Source organism: Labrus mixtus, chromosome 10 (genome assembly GCF_963584025.1).
Source record: "Labrus mixtus chromosome 10, fLabMix1.1, whole genome shotgun sequence".
Classification (NCBI taxonomy): domain Eukaryota; kingdom Metazoa; phylum Chordata; class Actinopteri; order Labriformes; family Labridae; genus Labrus; species Labrus mixtus.
Window position 1 is genome coordinate 2,399,253 of NC_083621.1, and position 23,378 is coordinate 2,422,630.

General features: G+C 40.6%; 1 protein-coding gene across 1 annotated transcript; it reads left to right on the plus strand.

The window, feature by feature from the left end:
* Positions 1-735: 735 nt before the first annotated feature.
* On the plus strand, positions 736-22,185 carry elovl6 (ELOVL fatty acid elongase 6). Its single transcript, XM_061047565.1, has 4 exons — positions 736-978; positions 18,279-18,410; positions 18,713-18,864; positions 19,591-22,185. Exons 1-4 carry the CDS (start codon positions 896-898, stop codon positions 20,031-20,033), a joined length of 810 nt encoding a protein of 269 aa, XP_060903548.1. The 5' UTR covers positions 736-895; the 3' UTR covers positions 20,034-22,185.
* Positions 22,186-23,378: the final 1,193 nt, after the last annotated feature.

Here is a 23,378-nt window from a genome sequence, read left to right on the forward strand (position 1 = left end):
AGAATTGAATTCAAATATGAGGGACAAAAAATGAGTATAAATAAATAAATGAATAAATAAATGTTGAGAGAAATGCATACAATAAGGTATGAATAAATAAATAATTAAATAAATGCATCAATAAATATATAAATAAATATATTCATATATTTATTTATGTATTTCTGTGTCCATGTTGTACAAGGAAAAGTAAATATGTAAATTAAGTGGGCCGTCCTAACATTACTGAAGTAGGATTGCTCAATTTTGAAAAACAGACAGAAGCAAATTTTACATATATACTTTTCCTCTTACGACCTGGACACAGAAATAAATGTGTAAATGTAAAAATACGGAAAGAAATTAATAACTCAATTAATTTGGAAATGTATGCATTGATGCATATATAACTGTAGAAATACGCTAATAAATGAATAAATAAATGTACAAATATATAAATAGCCTTTTTCATTAACAAAGTGTATTTATTATTTATTCATTGATGTATTGTTTTCAACATTTATATATTTATCGATGCATTTTTTAAATTATTTATTTATTTATACATTATTGTATGCATTTCTCCCAACATTTATTTATTTATTAATTTATTTATTTATACTTTAGTCATTTTTTGTCCCTCATATTCAAATGGGTTGTAACGACAGAGGATCCCGAACTCGGCGGCGTTAGGACCCGGGGTGCTGCTCTCTGGTGGGAAGAGGGCGTAGGCTCAGCAGTCGGTGGAGGAGGAAGGTGCCGCGACTGCCGAGCTGCTCGCGCACAACCGCGAGGTCCTGGAAGCAGCGCGAGCGATGCGAGTGGAGGGTCGCGAGGAAACAGACTAAATAGAAACAGCTCGAGTATCGTCTTGTTTCAGCAGCAAGTGTGAAGATTAAAAGGCAGAACAGCCAGCATGTCGGTGCTCGCTCTGCAAGAGTACGAATTTGAGCGACAGTTCAACGAGGACGAAGCCATCCGATGGATGCAGGAGAACTGGTAAGGCTTTTATTTCCTACCATTATTATTATGCCAGCTGCTCGGTTTTCATCCTCTATATGTTTAAATCGAGAATGCACCGAGGTGTGTGTACGTGCTCAGGGTAACATGAATGCTGTAACGGTGCACATGCATCAGCCTCGTTCACCGGGATTAAACCTCGCTGTATCCTGTTATATCAGCTCTCTTGTCATCATCCGCAAATTGCAGCTTGTGGCTTCATAAAATGAACAAAAATCGCGCAGGGGCCTTTTGAGTCAGGATGCTCTTGTCTCAGATCACTACATCCGCTTCTGGGCATCACGCATCTTTTAACGGGACGGATTTGTCCTTGATTTCCCGTGATTTATTTCTCCCTGCATCCGTTACCGCGATACTACTATTGTAAAGGTCATCCATGGCTACAGCGGCTGCCTCATCCATTTAGAGTCAAGTCACTGGCCCAGTGGCATATTGAACCAAAGCCTGCACCTCCATGCTGCTGAACTGCATCCTCCTGCAGTCACCACTCAGCAAAACACCGGACTGTACAATCACTGTGAAGGACTGAGTATAAAGGATGCACAGCCAGAATACTGCGTGTTATTGTGCAAGTCAGAGCTAAAAAAATATATATCCAGAAACCGTACTGAAAGCTGAAAATCAACAAACAGAAGACCTAACACCTTGCACCTCATTATCAGTGTATTACTATCGTCCTGTATGATCTATAGACTGATCATCTACACTATAAAATACTGAGAATAATAAAGGAAATGTGCTGCTGAGTCGAAGGGGATGTGTCTTCAAACTGCTGCTTTCATACTCCAAAGTCAGTAAAAGATGAACAATCCCACCATCACATTATAAAGTTCATTAAATGCAACATATTGCATGCTAACAACAACATGTGCAATACAATCTTTGCTTGATAGAAAAATGAATAATAGCTGCAAACAACTTAAATCTTATCGATGATTTTAAACCTTTAAAGGACCAGAGAGAAAAAAGTAAAAGTTTCCATCTGAGGCTCTTAAAGTAAACAGGACGCTTACAAGAACTTGTTTTCTCCCAACTGTCACCATGAAACTGAAAGATTTCACATGAATACAAATTAGAAAACTGGAGGAAAAACTGCGTGGAAGTCGTTATCAGAGACTGGATTGTGTTTTTACTTAAAAAAAAGACGACTGGATTAGTAAATCAGGCATCCTTATAGCCATTAATGGACAAACAGACCTTAACAAACAACTGTTTTTGGCAAAAGAAGGACTCAAACATATCGAGATCAAAGCAGTAGCTTGCAGCATGATCTTCACATACATATTCAGAGCTCCATGATTTCAGATTAAAACCTGATTGCTGTAACTGTCGTTGTTTGCCCTCGCCTGTGTCTGCAGGACTTTGTGCAAACAGCACGGTCACACTTCACTGATACCGCCCCGTGTTTCTACTGATGCTCAGTAAATATTGCTGTGTGGTTGTGTGCACTGATACGTTTCATATGGAGGGTTATACTGTATGTGCAAATATCCAGAGTGGAGTGTCTAAAGAGTCATCGTCATCCTGTGTGTGTGTGTGTGTGTGTGTGTGTGCCAGGTTGAGCAAGAAATGGTTCACAGCCCATCAAAATGAGTCATGCGTAAAGTTAGCACAGGCTTCATTAAACATTCAGAGGCAGTGGGTTTGTAGAGAGAGAGCAGCACATGGTGAGCAGGACGCATTCATCTCACTTCCTCTGTCATCTCATTGAAAGTTTAAAAAAAAAAAAAAGAAGTCACGTTTTACTTTTTGTTATTTTTAGCTGAAGTTTTGAGGAGAGCTCCTGCAGCCGCTCTCACAACAGTTCGGTTCTTGTTCGTTGGAATGAAATCTGCATTTGTGTGTGGGGGAGACGGCATGGCAGCAGAGTGTAGGAGCTGTCCTTTCCCTGGTACCGAGAACTGACCAATCACGTTCATCTTCTGATGTCTGCTGACAGAGCATCAGCCAATCACGTCGCAGCTGATCTGAGCTGACTTGTCTCTGCTGCTCCGGCAGTGGAGGATGTCAGACTGGGCCAGTGCACACTGCTCATGGCTTATATACGTGAAACAACTGCAAAAAAAAAAAAGGATTTGATGAGTTTTTTATTAAATCCATAATGTCGAGGGAGAAGCTGACTGAGCTGCACATGTTTTTATGACTTCAGGGTCAGACAGAGAACAGAAACTCAACTACTGTGAATGCAAAGGATGTGAACAAAGACTAAAACCAAAAGCTTTATGTGCAGTAGAACATTGATAACATACTTTAACCACACACCTTTATGTGTTTAGCCCGGGTGAAGCACCTTCGGTTATCTGGGCTTGAAATTCAAAGGAACTGAGCCGACTGCTGATTGCACTTTTGTGACTGACAAGTTGTCACATAGCTCTGTGTTTGTGTGTTTCACTTCAAATTGTTTAAGATTCTGTTTCTGAATTTCCTATTTTTGTAATAACTTGCATCTTTTTTTAAATAAATAAAGCAAGCAAACAAATGAGTAGTTTAACCTCTTCTTGAAATCACCTGGGTGAGGCCTCATTGCTCAGCATTTACGCCTCCATTTACATTATTTTAAAAGTTCAGGGTCAGAATCAGATAACGATTTCAAAATGAAAGTCCCGGTCTATTTTAGGGATGGGCACTGACAGAAATCTTAATACTCAAGAACTTGCAATCAGGGGCGCCTTTAGGGGGGAGAAAAGTCAGGACAATTCTAAGGGCCTTTAACTGACAGGGGCGGTTAAAAATGATTAGTTTTTAATTTTTAATTTTTTAGTTTTTTAAGTTATCGGCCTAAAGAGAAGTCTTTCTTCACAGTGTGCTCATAACAATAACTTTCACTGTAATTCCTTTAACACTGTGGTTTGTGGTGGGGTCCAATGAGATATCTTTTCATGGGGCCCAGAGTTCCTGGCAGCGTCCCTGAGTAGGGGTGTAACGGTACACAAACATTTCGGTTCGGTACGGTTCCAAGTTTAGAAGCTTCGGTTCGGTACATTTTCGGTACAGTAAAGGGACCTGATGCAACACTTTTTTTTCTTTATTAGGAACATTTAGAATTTCCCTTTTACACGTTGGGCTAAGTGCAGCATCGACAGTTCAGACTTGTACACCTGCTCAGGTTACTTTTTAATAACATTTTAAATTAAACATTGTAAAATAAATAAAAAATAAACTTATACTGCATCCTTCAACCAAAAGAGTCTCCAATAAATAAAAGATATGAATGAAGTAAAATATTTTAGAATGAAATGAAGTAATTAATATATCCTATATGTAAAAATATTCATATTTAATTACACTTCCACCTTTTAGTTTATTAAGGCAACAGTTTTTTGAATGCCCTTTGAGCACATAATAAACATAATCACATCTGGGACAGTTTCATCTCAGAACTATTCAAATGTCCCTCTGTTGATATAAGAACTTTAATGGCATTTGTTTATGGCTTTGGCCCATTCAGAATTATTAGCAAAAGTCTGTCTGTTGGGGAGGGAGGTGTTCATTCTATCATGCTGCAGGATCATCGCTGAAAATGAAAACGAAACTTAAGAGTCAGTCCGTAAAAAGAACTCCATCCCGATTATATTCAACTGTCCAAACCGACAGGACTCGAGGAACTAGTAATCTGCACAGTTTGCACAGTTTATGTTTGAACTTTTTTACAATTTACTAACCAAAAGGTGTGTCCCATACCAGCCCTGAAATGGTCCGGTCCGAGAACGTGTACCTTTACACCCCTATATAGTACTGTATTTATTTATTTATCTTAAGTCTACATTATACATGGATACTGTCGCTGCTACAAGTACCTGCAGGACCAAGGAGGGATTAAAGCAGCATACACATTGATGCAGTCTCTTCTTTAACATTATTTCTGTTTAAATCACAGTGCATTAAACTCTTCAGTACCTGTTTGATATCCTCTTCTCCCAGTGTTGGTGATCAAAGATTGTTCAGCCGTGGTTATAACGAGCTGCATGTAAAGTAAGTTGCTTGATATTCTTAGCAAGGCTAAAAAGATATTTTTGTATCTCATCATGCTCACGATTGCCTTTCAAATTTCAAATATAATCAGTCATGAGCTGTGTGTAACTCATAAATAGTCGTGCTTTGTTCTGCAGAGGTCCTTGGGCCATCTGACGTCTTGTTTATGACTCCAGTCTATTGTCTTTTTCTGAGTGCAGCCTGAGGCGCTCTCACTTTAAATCACTTTTTAAAGGTGATGCATTGCAAAGACAGATGTTTTTTGCGAAAGCACTGCACATGTGTATGTTCACGTATGTCGTTGTTGTGCAGGGATGAATGGAGGTTGGTACACTGATCTGATGTGTTCCCTTCAGGCTGGCAGCAGACAGCTCGGCATTGTGATGAGAGAACAATGAAGCAAACAGAAGAAGATCAGAAAAAGGAAGTGTCATCGTAGTTTCCTCCCATAGCTTACTGTATGAAGGCGCACCTGAGGAACAGGAACAACACAGTGCATGTGCTTCAGTTTCAATACATGCCTCTGATTTTTTAGAGGTGAGCCAATATCAGTGAGCAATTAAAACAAACGTTGTGTGCAACTTGACTGCACAGACCACATAACACCTCGGTTTTTGCAGGACAAATGAGAAAGGTGGCAAAAATAGATGGGTGGAAAAATATTCTTCATCACATACTGCTGACGTCATTGCTTTGTGGTTATTTTTAAGAGTGTCAGCAGCATCTCAAAACACCCGGGGCCTGAGAATGAAAGTGCAAAGTGAAGTCAGGTACAACTCTGAACGAGTCACATCAGCTGAAATGTTATTAAAGCCCCTCATTCAAAACATATCCTTCAAAAGTACGACTCATCGTCAAAGGAAAAGACTAGAGAGGGATGAAAGAGACTAAAATAGCTCGTGCAGCCACTTTGTATCTCAGTTTTACAAGTCAAAGTGAAAGTTTTAGCTTCACATGTGACAGGTACTGTTGGGTGGGAGTGTGCAGAACAAACCTTTCCAGTTTTGTTTTGCTACCGCCACCAGAAGCGGACGCCCACTGCAGGGGTTAGCATGTTCGTTTACTGATTGTACCTACACTGCAAGGTACCTGAGAAAATGACACGTGTTTTAATGGAAAAGCAGATTCTTTAGTAAGCTAGCACAAGCTAACTGCCGGTGTTTGACAGCTGCCCGTCCAACAGAAAGCAGACCGACTCTGCGTCCGTGGGTGAATGCCACCCAAGGTTCACCCTCGTTTTGGAACAAGCTTCATAAGCATCCAATCGCTGAATTGTATCCACTCCCAAACTCACCTGAGCTCTGTCATTGGCTGGAGGAAACACACCAACTCCCCGCCCAGAAACGCCCCGAGTCAACCAAACCTAAACATGAAAATCCAGTTAGGGGACAGGGTCTCTGCAGACACAGTCACCACCACACCTGTATGGAGGCCCAGAAGGGACGATCGAGCAGCTTCACTTTTGTATAAGTCTACATTTCCACAATTCTACAATTCACTTAGCAGATGCTTTTAACCAAGTGTGTATTTCATTTTTTAGGACCAATCTACTTACTCTACATTTAAAACTGGAAATTTCAGGGTGTTAAATAATTTTCCATTTCAGATATCAGATTCATTGTTTACAAAAATGTCGGTAACTCACTAACTGCATTTAGCTGATACATGATTTTTGTCCACTATGCTGAATGCATACGTAACAATAATAAGAAATGTGATTTTCTTTTGGGGTGGAATGAAGTGGATTTCCAAAGTGGTTAATGTCTGAAATTCTTTGTATCCGACATTTTCACTAAATCAACGTCTAATTAAACAAGTTATCATTGGTGTTTTTTGTCATTTCATTACCTGATATGTTTAAACATGTGTATACAATTGAAGAAACGACTTAGCAGTGGTATTTTATCTATTAACATTATAAATAAAACCCTCTGAGGATCCTTTCGTTCTACCCATGTGTACATCAAAAGCTGCTTCACTGTACAGCTGCTGCTTATACCTCCATTGGTGTAGTACTAACAGGCTTCAGAAGCTAACATAATAGATTTAAAAGCATATAATTTAACAGAGTAGGTGCTCACATGATGGAAAAAAAAGTGTTATTGGAATAAACAAATCAGAATGATCGTATAGCAGACGGTTGTGTAACGTGCTGTTGAGGATTATGTATGCTGAGCAGAGTGAGCGTTGGCATTGTATCGATGCATTTGGGATTTGTGTCTCTAATGTCAATGCATTTGATACGATTTTGTGTTATGGTGCTGCAGAACATGGCGCTGCCTGTTTGGTATTAAGATCGTTGTGTTTTTGCAGTGCAGTGTTCCCATCTTAACCAGAGCAGTTATCCATTTTACCTGCTGACTCACTCTGAGCCCTCACAGACGTCCCCGGGTCTCATTACAATGCAGGTTGCTTGGTTGGAATATGTGGTTGTCTGTTTTTTTTTTCCTTTTTGAAAAGCCTCCAGGACAGGCAGCATCCCCGCAGGTCTCTTCACTTCTGATGGATCTCTGGTGGGTTTTGGTCTGGACTGATAACAAGGGACGCAGAGTCTGAGGGCGATGCAGCCAGAATGAACAATGAGATCTTTGTTGTTGTCTGCTTCTTCTTTTCTGTCTGTTAAGGCTTATTCCCACATCTGTTTAATGATTCAGCAGCTCTAGTCTTTTGCATAAATTGTTGGTGTTGTTGGCTATAGGAATGATGCTTAGTTTTGATGGTTTTATTTGACTTAACATAGCTCATCACTTCCTTTTCTTCATTCAGAGTTACAGCTCATTAACTGATTGTGGAGGTCAGGTTACAATCGCACTTGAATAGTTAAGACGATAATTCTCTTCCTTTCAAGTCTCATGTTACTTGTTCCGCCAACGAGCAGCGCAGCCTTTTGTCTCAGGGTGCTCGAGCCCTGCTGTTGGATGGCTGAGACCAAAAGATACACCCGACTTCCATTCTGTCACCAGGGTATCATTTCAGTGGACAGAACAGAGCTGAGATGGGATTGAAGAGGCAAATGGATTTGATGGTTTTGAGATGCATGCTTTAAAGGCAGGCGATGAGAGAGGATACATGATCTAAAGTCACAGTTAAGGTGGTTGAGATTTTCAATACTTCTCACGTTGGGGCGGCTGTGGCTCAGTTGGTTGAGTCGGTCATCTCTCAATCGGAAGGTCGAGGGTTCGATCCCCAGCTGCTGAAGCAACATGTCTGATGTGTCCATGGGTAAGACACTTAACCCCGAACTGCTCCCGCTGCTTCGTCAGCCGCATATGTAATGGATTAGTTACTTCGATGGACTCTTTACATTGCAACCTCTACCATCAGTGTGTGAATGTGTAGGTGTGACCTGCGGTGTTGAGTACCATTTTAAAATGTTACAATATGATTGATGGTATCAAAAAGTAGCAAGCCTTATAAAAACTTCAGCTACATAAGAGAAAGATGAATAGGAGGGTGGAGTCATAAAATTGCAAGCAAACTTTTGCACTCTCGCTGAGTTGCACGAATAGATTGGCAACGTCATGCTGTCTAAATTACACAAATATGTTGGCAACGAAACATTGGCGGAGTATTTGTGTCATTTAGACAGTGTGCAGCTTTTTACTTGCAAACTGAAAACAAGAAAATACCCAATTTTGGGTGCCAAGGATTTCTGTTTCTGTTGCTGTGGTATCAAAACATGTATATTTCAACATGTTTTTCCAGTGTCTGGTGTCATGACAACCCTAGTGGCAATGCAGAACATTGTGGAGAGTGGTAACAATAAATACGAACATGTTTGTTGATTTTATGTGTCAAAAGAATTGGGCTGCCTTTATTGCAAAAAATAAGCTACCTGTAGTTTGTTATTTTTGTAGTCCTAAATGCATTGCTTACCATAAAAAGTACCGAGTGATTATTTATTCTTTGAAGACTCCAAAAGCAAATCAAGTCAAAGCAAACAACTTTTATAATTATGCTAGATCAAGAAATATAATCTTTATTCCAGAGTGCAATTCTCCTGCTTCCTCCTGGTGGTTAAACAGTTTGATTCGAAAAGTCTTGGTTCTGCTTGTTGATGCCAAATGGACGAGAGCATCCCACGATGATGCTGATCATTTCCGACCATGTTCCCCCAGAGTTCTCCCCAGGCTTGCCGTTTGCTCGGCTTCTGTCCTTCCTGCAACTGGTGAAACCAGAGATGAAGATGTGGGCTGGCTCTGCAGGATTTAAGTTCTGCCTGGAGTCTAGAGCCACTCTTATGTCACTATAAGATGTTATCAGAGTGTCAAAGAAAAGCTTTGCTGCAAAGGAGGGAAAGAACAGTTCCTTCTACCGTATGGTCTGTTGACTTTGTACGCATTGAGACATAGTGTTAGATAAACTAGTAAATATGTCGCCCCTCATGAAGGAGGCAGACTATATCCGGCTCCAAGCTTGATCATTTTCCAAGTGGCAAAATGTCTATTAGAAAACAAACATAGTTACATTTAAGAGCTTGTATGTGATGTTGACTCAGTCAGATGAAACACTGCCCCATTGGGTCCAATCTTCTTTGTGAAGCTTTCCGTTTGGCCGGGTTTCATTTTTTTCCCCTTCCCCTAGCAGCATATTTCAGCTTTCTTGCCATCTCCATCAACTTTACACCAGTGGAGTTGCATATGGCTCGCATGCTGAACACAATAACATTTCTGCCCTCTGAAGTACCAAGGGTAAATATTGGGTCGCCATTGTGCTGGACTTGCACATTCTTGCCATCATGTGGTGTTTGTGTGCACAAGACAGGGACTGCTCATCAAAAGATCAGTCCATGGCAGCAACACCAGTAGTCACAAACCGGGTAGGTATAAATAGGCTCTTTTTAGGAAAAACAATCCTTTTGGTTTAGGTGACTTTTCTTACATTTTGCTATACAAAACAATAGTCATAATCTGTTAGTCGTCAACAGTGTCCAAATGTGGCTAATAGTTTACATCACATTTGAATTCACACAAAGCTTCTTAAGGTTGGACGGGTAGTCATCATAGCTTCATAGTGTTTTGTCATCCTATCTGTTCTTTTTAATGTGGGTCTGGTGCATTATGGGTAATGTGCACAATGTATTACCAATGGTTTTCATTGGTGTGCCTTTCTGTTAACATATGGTTTGTTATTTTAATTTATTGTTTTATTCTTGTGTAGAGGCCGCTAAATGTGTGTAACACCTGAGTAGAGGACAAATGTCCACATGGGGGCGATAAAGAGTATCGTATTGTATCCCATCGTATCCTATCCCATCGTATTGTATCGTGTCGTATCATATCGTATATTAAACCAAATATGGTGCTTCTGTTGTAAACATTTTTCAACATCAGAACAATGTCGGAGATGACATGTTGGTCGAAAGATGGAAGGATAAATCTTCATCAAGAGGCTTGGAAGTGAATCACACATATTCTATTAATGTGCTGTTATTTGAAAATAGTTTGAATACAGAAATATAAAACTGTACATCACGTTTGCACTAGTAAGTGCCAGACAATACAACGCAGGCTCTGGCTACTTAGAATAAGTATGACTCAAGATGCTCCTAAGCACTTAACAGGCTGAAATAATTATCAAGAGGAGTACCCTCATGTTTTCCTGAGCAGATAAATGTGGGCGACTAGATGCAGAAAGCAATAAAGCAGATGAGTGATTTATCTCACATTTTCACATTACATACAAGCCTGGTTGCTGTTAAGTCCAACAGGGGATCGCATGCTGTTACTGGGGGCTGGATGGCGTGTTTCTAACAGGATTATATCTGCGTGCTTCTTTGTCCACAGATTGCTCTATAATAGCCAGGTCTTATTTACAGCAACTCTTGTTCTCATTTAGTAGCTCGCTGCTCATCCTGCACTTTGGCACAGTAACTCTGATTTATCCCACTGTGGTAGATACAGAGACAATAAGCCCAGGGAATATCAGGTTACACGTCTACTGAAGGGAGTTTGGTGTTTCTGTGCACTCATGTGTACACACAGTGTTGTGCATGCAGTTGCATTTGCAAATGTGACACTGCAAACACACACTCCAATGAGACAGTGAGACACCAGCTTGCGGGCACCAGCATGCAGACTCATCCTCAGACCGCAAACTCAGGATTACGTAACCGTTAAAATCTCCTGGACCAGCTAATACAGATCCAAGTTCCACAGCAGGTTATCCAGCAGCTTTAATACAACACTGTCAGTGGGGGAGGGGAGGGTCTGCAGCCTCAGCAACCTAAGTTATTATGTTCTGTACCACTAGGGTTTGTGCAAGTACAGGTACAAGCCTTAACCCACAGGAATATAGTACACAAGTACATTTTGATTGTGATACAGTTTTACAGTGTTATAAGATGATGCCTGGCCCTGCTAGTATGGATGGATAGATATGTACATAAATGGATTGATGGATAGACACTTGAATGGATGGATTTGATGGATAGATACTTAGAGAGATGGATGGAAGGATATATATGTAGATGGATAGGTCGATAGAGTACTTAATTAATAAGCAGCTTGTAACAATTCACTACAATTCTACAATTCACTTATCAGACTCTTTTATCCAAAGCGATGTACATCAGAGAGTAAGAACAACACAAGCAAGGATCTAGAAAAAAGGGAACAATGTGAGTAAGAGCAAACGATCAGCTTTGAGTCTGATTGGACACACAGGTGCTGACAGGAAGTGACCAGAGGCAAAGCACAACATTGAGGGCAGTTCTTGAGAGCTCTAATCAGTATAGAAACCATCTTATAAGTCGTCGTCATCAAACAAAAACCATCGTCATTACCATCATCATCATCAATAATATGGAGACCATCATCATTAAGTTAGTAGGTATTCATGAATGAGCTGGGTCTTTAGCTTTTTCTTAAAGGTGCAGAGGGACTCTGCAGATCGAATGGAGTTTGGAAGTTCATTCACTAAACACAAAACTAAAAACCAAGGTGTTAACAGTATTCAAGTGACCTGGTACAAAATGAGCCATATGTACGGCCACAAATACAACAATGTATAAACCATGTGGAGAATAGAGCAGGGGTTTCCCAAACATTTCAGCCCGGGACTCCCACTGTACCAATCCCAGAGACCGGCGGGGTCCCCCTCTGTCCCTGGAGGTGGTTAAAGCATGAAACGTTGTGCACAGCCTTGCACACAGACTAATAGACCTATCCAAACACAAAGGGAAATGAGCCACTCAAAGGCACAGGAGTGTTGTTCTTATCCGTCACCGTGACAGCAGGGAGACACTGCAATGGCTCATCTAAGGGTTGCCTAAAGGGACAAAATACAAGCACATGACGTTAATGCAATAAAACAATCAATACTTGAATTTCTGACCTTAATTACATCGTGATCAACACGTTAATGATGACAGCCCTATATACACATATATCAATATATATACTGTACATATATCAATTCTTATACAGATGTGTATGCAGTATGTGCAATCTAATATAGGATGGATAAGGCACCAGAAACATTTATAAATGGGTAGGATGTGATGAAGTATTCTTTTTTTGCACAGTTTTGTCATTTGTAATTGATCATTTTGTGCATAGACTGTTTTGCTGGACCACATTATCTGTGTGATTTGAACACCTGTATTTTTGGGCATCTCAGATATTCAGCGTTATTATTCTGCAGCAGTGAAAACATGGCCTACGCCCAGCCTCTCACTCGGGGCCTCACCCTGAAATAACAAGCACACATGACAAAGACATGCCAGAGATGCCCTCCCTCCCTAAATGAGCAGCTTTTGAAGAATGACCCGGCTGGATGTGTACTTTGATTGTTCTCTTTAGTTAGCGGTTACTGTAAATCAACGTTTGTCACAATGCATGGTTTAACAACATAAAGAACAACTGCTTTAAAATCACTCAAGGAGAAAAAGTATTTAATTAATGATATGAGCATGATTGGTCTGTAACCTTTTCTTTCAGTACAAAGCGCTTTATAGACATTAAAAAGGCGACTTTAACTTTGTCATCCATGGTGAAGATCTAGGGTCCCTATACTCTTTCAAGAAGATACCATTGCTGTTCTCTTTTTTTTTTTTTTGAGGAAATCTCAGCTGGAGGACATCCGCATGTTTTACAGCAAGCACAAAATCTCTGCTGATTGTGTTACTGCTCCATGCTGATGCTCCCCAAAAGAGCTCTGACGTTGTCGTTTTTCGTTTGTGCTGCCTCGGCCCGCTCCGACAAACAGCAGAGTCAAGCTTCTTGCCATGCCGCTGTAATATATTGTCCAATGTAGTGATGGCAGGTCAGGATCAGGTGACTCTGCCACTGAGCCACAGCCACGGTGTGGTGTCTTGGTGTCGCACTGAAGCGAATGCAATATGCTAAATATGAACTCTTCACAAACTAAATAGCATGAATAAAATGTAATCCTCATATCTGAGAAACCAGGATTTCATAGTAATATGGTGCTTTTGTGGGCTGCCTTTGCCTCAGATAACAAAAATATTTATTTCCACAGAATGGCCTCAATCTTTAAGATGCATCACAAAGTGTAAAAGAGATGATACATGTCAGAAAATGTGCATTTGTCCTGTCGTTCAAATTCTCCAATGTGTTTCAGTGGGTGTTAAAGGTAGAGTCTAATGTGGTAGCAGCTTGTAAACACAACATACTGGGCCCCTCCACCTGGGCTCACCGCCACCAGAAGCGCTCACCCACTGCAGGGTTTGTGTGTACATTTGCTGCTTGTACCTACACTGCAGGCTAACTGAGAATATTATATCTGTTGTAATGGAAAAGAGAGTTATTTAGCAAGCTAGCACAAGCTAACCACAGATGTATAACAGCTGCCTGTCCAACAGAGAGAAAACCATTTCGCGTCAGAGGTTGAAAGCAAACCCAAAGGTTCACCCTCGATTTGGAACGAGCTTTATCTGCATGGCTTTTCTTTTGGTATATGATTATATTTTCTCTTCTTCGCTGGTTTGAATGGCGTCTAATCGCTGAAGTGTATCCACTCCAAAACTCACCTGGGCGCTGTCATTGGCTGGGGGAAACACACCCACTCCACGCCAAGAAATGTCCCAAATGAACCAAAACATCCAAATCCAGACGGAGGCCAGGGTCTCTACAGACTCAATCACTACCACACATGTATGGACACCCAGGAGTGATGATTGAGCTGCATTACTTTTCTATAAGACTAAGTCTACGTTTAATTTGTACCTTTAAGAAGCCAGAATCTCTTCAGCTGGTGAAGCTATTTGTTGAATATTTTGTCATTGTTGAATAACTTATGTTGTGTCCCCACTAATACATGTTTTACCTCTAACGAGTTGTGACAGAGCGGCTTTTATCCCAGTGATTATAAAATCAAAAAAATCACTCGTATGTCGTCGTTCATGTTGTGAGAAGTTCAGCTTATTTCAATCACCAAGAAGTGGGAAACCCTGAATCTGAATCCTGAAGGTGGGTCAGAGAGTTGTAGCTGCAGAGGCGCTGGGGGAGCATGAAGGGATGATGTGAATTCACACTGATGTCTTAAATAGATTCCTGTGACTGCAGACGCAGCCTGGCTGCAGCTGGCACTTCACAGCGTTAGCAAAGACAACAGCAGCCCCTCCCCCAACCGGTCATTGACCATGCCCTTGGCTTGCTTTGCCCTTTTTATTATTTTTTTCTGACATCAGGGTAATCCATCCTTTAAACCTGCTGCAGTAGCCATGCACATCTTCCCCTTTGGCCTAGTCTACTTGCACATCATGATAATAATATAACATTTAATCCTCAAAACACCTTTGAGTCTGATTATAAAAGAACATTGCAGGAATAGTTTTCATCTGCCTTTTCCTTATTTAGGTGCACACAGTTTTAATCCTACCATCCATTTGGAGTGGCGGCCCACTCCAAATACTTAATACTTATAATTTACATAATTTTATTCACACTAATTTAACTCTCTGAGCGCCTTTTATGCAAAATCTCTGCTCTGCTCTTTTTTGTGGCGGATCTGAGGCTGGAACTTTCAGCACTATCTTCTGATTTTTTCTGTTTGTTTGGATTTGTCGGCGTCAATAGGAAATGTTTTTACAGCAAACCAGACAGTGAGTCTCTCAGCAGAATCAGTGTCAGTCACTGTGGATGACATTGATGAGAAAGATTGGCACAAGGTGTACGCGCATGCATTCAGAGGAGCATCATTTATTTCCCCTACTCCCCACCAATCATAACTACTTACAACATTAAAGTACAATATTTTAGGGTTTAATTTTCAACTTTATCAAGTCAATGTAGGTTAAAAGCCAACAGAAAGACACATACAAAGTACTGGTCTTTGTTTGGAGATGAGTTTAATATCATGAGAAAAATGTGTTCCCTGCATGTGCCCCCCCCCCCCCCCCCCCCACTCCCTACCCCCTTGCCAGGTGGGACCGCCCCTAGAACAAAAACCTATAGGGGAAAACATTGTGTACTTGGGTTAGGCTGGGTATAGAGTTCACAGTCAGTTTGATCAAGTCTAAACTTGTTTAAGTTGGTGAAATGGATTATGGCATCTTACAAACCGGAAAGAAGTCCAAAAATGCACGTGTCAAAATGAGAAACATGCCGGTTGCAGAGAGAGTCACACAAGGAAACACACTAATCTGTATCCTCAAAAAGCAACAAACTGTATAAAAAGTTTGCAAAAGTCTACTTTTATTATTCTTCATAACCTGCTTTAGTGTTTCTGTCCTGGAAAACTGAAGCAGCAAAACATCTATTGACTCCAACATGTTTGTCCTTTCTGCATTACAGTTTAAAGTTTTAATTAATAAAGAGGAAGAATTACAGTAAATAAAGACTTGATCATTACAACTGATTGATTTGAAAGAAAGTAAATGAAAGCCAAAACTGGCAGGCTAGAATGGGACAATGAAGCATCCCAGCTTAGACCATATCAACCTGACCTCTTGACCTTTGACCTCAGACAGCAGTACACTGAAGGGAGTATTTAGATGGTTGCTTCTCTAAATCTTCTCTGCCCTCTGTACAGTATGTAGGCCTCTGTGTTGCTCTCTTCTCCCCTCCTTCGTGTGGACTTGAGAAACAGTGATGTCATCCTGCAGTCCAACCCTGTTGTCGTTCTGTGAAGGCAGCTGTTTGTCTTTGACTGTACTGCTTTGTCCTTTGTTCTGCGGAGGTGGCCTAAACCAGTCAGTGGGCATCCTGCAGGAGCAGTAAGGTGGCATCCTTCATTCTCTGAATACTGACACACAATGATGCCTTTCATTTCCAAATAGCTCGCTCTGTTATTGTTCTTCTGCTGTTTCTAAAAATGAGTTTGCTGATTGTTTGCTGTTATGACAACAGCAGTTAATGCTCCACGTGCACGGCAAGGTGGGGACGGAAGGAGCTCTTGTTTTAATGACATGCACTGGGAGGACGCATAGAAACATGTTTTCTTGCACTAAACTGATGCTGCAGAACAGGATGGGTTGCTGTTTTGGAGGTTGCCTTTGTCACTCTTTTCAGAGAAATGTTTGCCTTTGTAGTGTGAGCTTTGCACAGCCCACTTAACTGGAAAACCCACATGCCACTTAACTGTCCTGTATTACAAAAAGAACTGACCATGAAAACATGGTCCTTCTCTCCAGACCTTTAGATCATGATAATTATAATAAAAATAACACACTCAAGGTTTTAGAAAGGAGTCATTTGTGTTGTAATACCGCTCAGTACTGTATTTTAGGTTGGTGTTTAATTTCTGCATCATGTCTTACCTCGAACCAGCAGCACATAAACAACATAACAGAGTTAGAACATGACTTTTGGGCTACTTTAATGCTAAACCCAATCCTCAGGACTATCGGTCCCAGGGCTCCCAGAATGCCTCATTCCTGGTGTCTGTGCATCCTCCTCTGGGAGCAGACCTGACGCATGTATTTATTATTTAATTTACATTTTTATTCATCCAGCTTTTATCTTTTTTTAAGGATCGTAGTTGATGTCAGTACCATCATCTGACCATTAATACCTAACCCGTTGGCACCTGCATACTTAAATAAGTTATTTCCCCCAACTTTTTTTTGGCTTTCTGTTGCAAACTATTACTCTTCTCCTGGTCCAACACACCTAACAGAGTTTTGGAACAAAGCTGCTCCACTTTCAGTATGCCCCACTCTACCGTCGGTCGACTCAGCATCCAGTCTGTCAAGTCAGACCACCTGCGCTTTGTGATTGTGCTGAGCTCTGGGGAAATGCATTTCTTGAAATTCAGTCGGGCCAGCTGGTGCTCCAGCACGAGTCCTCCATTAAACGTGGCAAAGTGGGCCTGAATAGGAGCAATAACTGTAAAGTGAAAGATAAGCATTTTGGGAGAGTCGGAGCGGGACACAAATCATTACATCATCACTTCAGGTCACGGCTTGTGAAGTCAGCTCAGCCATGGTTGAGTTCTGTTGTGTGGTTATTGTGAAGCTGCTGGAAGAAGAGCAGAGAGAAGAAGACTTTAAGTTTAGCTGAACAAACAGGAAATATGTTTCTATAATTTGATTTGACCTCTTGGTCATAAGAGGTCAAATCAAAATGATGTTCGGCTTCAAGTGAGACCTGAGTCCTTTTCATGAACAGTTTCCACATGGTCTGCAGAGGCGCTGATTGTCAACAGGCAAGACAGGCATTTGCTTGGGGCTTCCAGGCCAGTAAGGGGCCCCCCCGAAAACCTCCCTAATGGGGCCCCATCTGACAGAACTCACTCTCATGTAATATTCTTGTGAGAACCATAGTTTGTCAATAAAAGTCCCTGGAGGGAAATGAAGAGGAATTATCTGTCAGGGAGTGAAAAAGAAAGAGGAAGAGTGTCAGGACACCGGCGGACCCCCATCAGACTCTAGATGCCCCTGATCGTCTATACTTAATTTTGTAATCCATGCCATTTCAATAAGGGCTTTGGTTGTGCTTGAAGTCTATTGCAAGAATATTTGAAGATAATGTATTCCTTACTTAAAACATTTGGTTTGTGACTCCCACTAATGTTTTTGTAAGGACCTTCAGGATGTTTGGTTTGGTTTAACCAAAGTCTATGTCTCTTTGATAACTGGCTTTCAGATGTTTTTCATTTTCTTTGTAACATCTGTAAAGAAAAGCAAAGCTCAAAGTGAATAAATGATTGACGGGCTGCTTGTTGCTCACTTGTCGGGCGACCCTGGGACTGAATTCTTACACATTTAAATGTTATTTCTTTCTTGTGGGCGGTTGTGAAGATTACGCAGTGACTGGTGAAAAGACAAAACCTCCCCAGCATGTTAAACTCACGGCAATTAAAACGTGAAAAGCGGGTTCATGTTAATGTCTTTGCTTTTACAGGAAGAAGTCCTTTCTCTTCTCTGCACTCTACGCTGCCTTTATCCTCGGGGGGCGCCATGTCATGAAGCAGAGGGAGAAGTTTGAGCTGAGGAAACCGCTGGTGCTATGGTCGCTCACGCTCGCTGTATTTAGGTGAGGAAGCATTGCTGTTATTGAGGGTGGAAATAGATTTCACACACATATTAAAGTATTTAATTTAGAAAAGAGCCAACAGTTTAATCTGTGATTGGCTTAATTCATAACAATGTGGGACCACTTCAACGTCAGCCATTCAAGCCATACACAAACTTCTCCTGCTTTAATTAGCACATTATGTTTTTACTCTGTTGTCATGTGAGTCAGTAGATTTACAACTGATTGAATTAACATGCCATGTCAATACAGTTATGAATAAGGTGTTTGGTATGTCTGTCTAATCCCTCTTTTCTTTGCAGTATATTTGGTGCCATCCGTACTGGGAGTTACATGACCTACATCCTCATGACGAAAGGGCTGAAGCAGTCAGTTTGTGACCAGAGCTTTTACAACGGGCCGGTCAGCAAGTTCTGGGCGTACGCCTTTGTACTTAGTAAAGCACCAGAACTGGGTAAGTCAAGACTGTTTCATACATGGGCACGGGGTTCCCCTATTTGTCTGCATTTATTGTTTCCCATGAGACATTTCACTAACCTGAAGTTGGAAAATTGAATCATACATTCATTTCAAGGAGTGTGTTGTCAGTTTGTATTGAAATGATGCAAGACTTGACACATTCCCATTAAGAAGATATAATTACAAACTGGCCGAGACAATGCTAACGTTGTCCAACTGACTAAGAGTATTGGCTGTTAGCCACCATTTCAACCTTACTACCATTCAACACATAAGCTCACAGTTATCAGGCATTAGGATGCTGCAGTGATGTGTAGTCATGAAACCATGGCAACCACTATACAAAAAATATAAATACTATAAATGTATAATTACAGTGACTAACTTCGTACTGGTTTTTAGTTGAGATGTAAGTAAACTTAATCCAAATTGGGATTTATTTTTTTGACCTCATTCAGAATAACTGTGATGGATTAGTGTTGAAAATCAACTTTAGCTTTTAAATAAATTCTTGTATTTGTCCTGAAGCCATCTACCTCTTTTTTTTTTTTAACATTGCAGAACCACAGCTTTGTGGGTTTAGAAAGTTTGCTAGGCCAATATTTTATGTGTTAATTGTAATGATATTCCTTGTCTTCCTGTTCCTGTCTCTTTTTTTCATCATTCCCCTCCTCTCCATCCTCTCTGTAAACCTCCCCTCTCTCTTCTGTCAAACCTGCAGGTGACACTCTGTTCATCGTCCTGAGGAAGCAGAAGCTCATCTTCCTCCACTGGTACCACCACATCACCGTGCTGCTCTACTCCTGGTACTCCTACAAAGACATGGTGGCAGGTGGCGGCTGGTTCATGACCATGAACTACTTGGTCCACGCTGTCATGTACTCTTACTACGCCCTGCGGGCGGCCGGCTTCCGGGTGTCCCGGAAGTTCGCCATGTTCATCACAATTACCCAGATCACCCAGATGCTAATGGGCTGTGTGGTCAACTACCTGGTGTACTCGTGGATGCAGCAGGGCCAGGAGTGTCCATCCCACATGCAGAACATTGTGTGGTCCTCCCTCATGTACCTCAGCTACTTTGTGCTCTTTGTACAGTTCTTCATTGAGGCCTACTTGAGCAAGAAAAAATCCTCGGCCATTGCTGCCGCCAAGAAGAGCGAGTAAACAAATGCCATATGTTTGGGAAGAAGGGCGATCATGAAGGAAAAGGGAGTTGGAAATGGAGATTAGGGACCAGTGACTTGAGAAAGTCTGTTAGGGTTTGGGAATTGTTGTCTTAATGAAGGATGGTCAAGGTGGTATGAGGCTTGAAGAGTGAGGGTGGGGGTGGGAGGTTCAAAAATGATTGGCTGTGTTTGTGTTTGAGCATCACTATTAATGTGCAGATCTAAAACGCCTCGAGGGGAGGCCGCGTCTCCATCGAGTGATGCTGAGAAAGCAGCGCCGCCATGATCAGAAGCCATCGCAAGTTGTCTGCCTGAAATCTAAAAGCCCCTTTTTGAATTCTCCATAATTTGTTTTTAAACTTTGAATATAACAAAAGGAAAAAAATCGCCAGATTAAAAAAAAAAATACAACTGCAAAGACCATATGTTTACTGATATAAAAAAAGAAAATTAATCTGTACATATGAAGATGGACGGAGTCAGCTTTTACTTAAGCCATCTGAGTATGTGTATGTCCATCTGTTGTAAGTGTTTGTCGTTTTGTTTTTGTTGGAGACACTGGTAAGTGTGTGAAGCTGCTGAGAGCTGGAGGTTGAACTGATGGGGTGAACGGCACTGTTTCTTCTGTGTCTTACATCGCAGAAATGTGATATTTTCTCAGGTCTTAGGTTCTCTTTCGTAATATAATATGCATATCAAGACAAAGTAGACATGTTTGACATCAGAACTGGTTTACAGTATGGCTTAAATTGATCCAGTATGGCTGATGGGATGAATGAAGCTGATTGGACTGACTGACGCAGATGATCACATTGCTCCTGGGCAGAATGGGAAACAGATGCTGACAGTGCCCGGCTTCACCACACCTCATGACCTCGCAGAAGTTGGCGACCACATTTGGAAAATGACTTGCCATTGAATTCCAAACGTTTATCTGTGTTTAAGGGCCCCTACCAGTGAACAAAAACGTGTCTGTTGGACACTGAAGGCATACAAGGACCAACATGTTTATGTTTAGCGGGGGGGGGGGATCAAACAAGCAAATTATTTTAATCTGCTGTATTGACTTTAAAAAATAATATGTATCTCTTATGGTGTCTGTTGTGCTATTGTGCATTTGCACTGTATCAATGTCAAAAAGTTGTTGCTGAAAAACTTAACGTATGAACAAAGAGTGCAAAAAATGTGACATGTGCCTGGGGTGTTTATTTGTTGTCTCAGTTGCAACATATTTACATTGCAAGTAATCTTTTTTTTAAATTTAATTCTGAACCCTAAAAGTCATTTTAGGGGAGGATTCATAAGCACTAATACTTTGAAAGGTAAGATGGTGATTGTCATCCAGTATATCTTTCCAGCTGTTTAAAAAGAAGACGGCATGCTTGCATTTAACGCAAACTTTTTGGGATGTTTTGTAGCAGTAATTACAAAAAGTGACGTTGAGTACCCGATGGACACTCTTTAGTCTATCAGGGATGATATGTTTTGGTTACTCCTGAATCTCTTAAAGTTATTTGGGTCAATGTTGGATAAAAACAGCCTGTGACAGGAATACACGTCATGCGTGACTTGAGTAATTAAGCCAACTGTCTTAACTAATACCCATGTCACCATTGTTACTGGACCTGCAATCAAAGATGTACATATACAATGTACCTGGTCGCCCCCTAGAGGCGCAATTGAGTGATCAACTGCATATGTGCAAAACAATGTATTAAAAAGAGATCTTTGAATTTGGCAAGGCACATTTTTTTTTGTTTAAAATTTAGGTTCCTTGTTCTCTTAAGGTAATTATTTTTCTAACAGATTGTGATTGATTCGATTTTCAAAGTAGAAATATGCATAGCAATCCCCTAAATTACAATCAAAGCTTGCCAATAAAAAACAAATTCTGTCTTTAACTCCATGCCATAATGTGAATATTTTGACTTCATAGTACCACATAGTTAAAGACAGGAATATTGGCCAAAAACGGTATCCCATAAAGTTGTATTTTAAGGAAATAACATCCTGTTTAATGGCTAAAGCTAGTAGAAGAAATAGTCTCCGGTGCTCATCTATGAATTTTAATTGATTTTAGAATAGCCCCTTTTCCTCTGTGAACTTTGTACACGTCACTTCAAACATAAAATGTTAGTTTGGGCAACCCACACTTGTTTCCTTGCATTTTTTTACAGTCCTTTTGCAACATGGTGACCGGAAGTTGCTGTCAAATCTCTCACGTCTTGTCCAGCTAAGACAAGTGTCATTTCCGGTTATTATTTCGAACAGAAACTGACAACATGTGAAACGTTATTTCTATATTACTGTTAATTGTGCAGCTCAAGGGATAGGTTTTGTTTGAGTGGATGAAGAAACTGCAGGGAAATCTTCAAAGTGTGTTCAAAAAAATGAAGGTAAGTGTTGTCAAAGGACCTGCAAGACTTTTTAAAAGACTTACTTAACATCGAGAAAATCGCAAATTTAGCAAAAACTAAAACACATTTTTTAGATGTAGCATGAAAAAAACCTGAAAGGAAAATAAAAACTGAGTTTAGCCAAAGTGCTGAAATATTCAGTATTTAATGTATAGCAGAAGTTTCCAGACTTTCCCTTTTGGCCCCTCTTTGGAAGATGATAATATTATCACTCCCCCCTCCACCCAACCCCTCACCATGGCCTACACATCATCACACAAAACAAATACTAAACACACTTGCAGTCACTTCCTTTTCTAACAAATTCTTATATAGAATTTATTCCAAACACTGTCTGCAAAATAGTATAAAGAAAGAAAAGCAACGTCAGCGTGTCACAAAAATTCAAAAAGGTAAATTAAAAGTGAAACTGCAACATGAAACTTCACCATTTTAAGATGCAACAACAATCATTGACTCTCTGAAGATGAACAACTCCCTAAAAATAAAGATGAAAATCTTCTTTTGAGATTCATACTTCCAGTCCTGAGATCATTTCAGGGACTAGTTTGTCTTGTTTTGTGCTGCAGATCTTCTTAATCCTGGGTGCAGCTTTGAGACTGACACTCTTAGTTCATTTTCAACATCCTGCAGCTTTGACCTGAATTTTGTAATGATTGAGGCAACTGCAGAAAAAACTATCTCAGGTAGAATGTGACAAAAAGAAAAGAGTGTCTCTCTTTATTTTACCACTTGTAGGCTACAGGTGAAGCCGAGGGCGAGATATGAATCATCATATTTTCTAATTCCCATCCCATTCCCAAAGTGACGCAAGACTAAACAATAAAACTCCACTCAACAGAGGACAGTAAGGAAACACACCTGACTTCACAAAGCACATAAACTACATCGTAAAATGTTGATACATTGTTGAGAACAATCAGGTG

Coding starts and splice junctions, on each gene's coding strand:
- elovl6 (XM_061047565.1), top strand. CDS start 896: ATGTCGGTGCTCGCTCTGCAAGAGTACGAATTTGAGCGACAGTTCAAC. Junction 18,411..18,712: donor CTCACGCTCGCTGTATTTAG/GTGAGGAAGCAT, acceptor TTTTCTTTGCAG/TATATTTGGTGCCATCCGTA. Junction 18,865..19,590: donor TAGTAAAGCACCAGAACTGG/GTAAGTCAAGAC, acceptor TCAAACCTGCAG/GTGACACTCTGTTCATCGTC.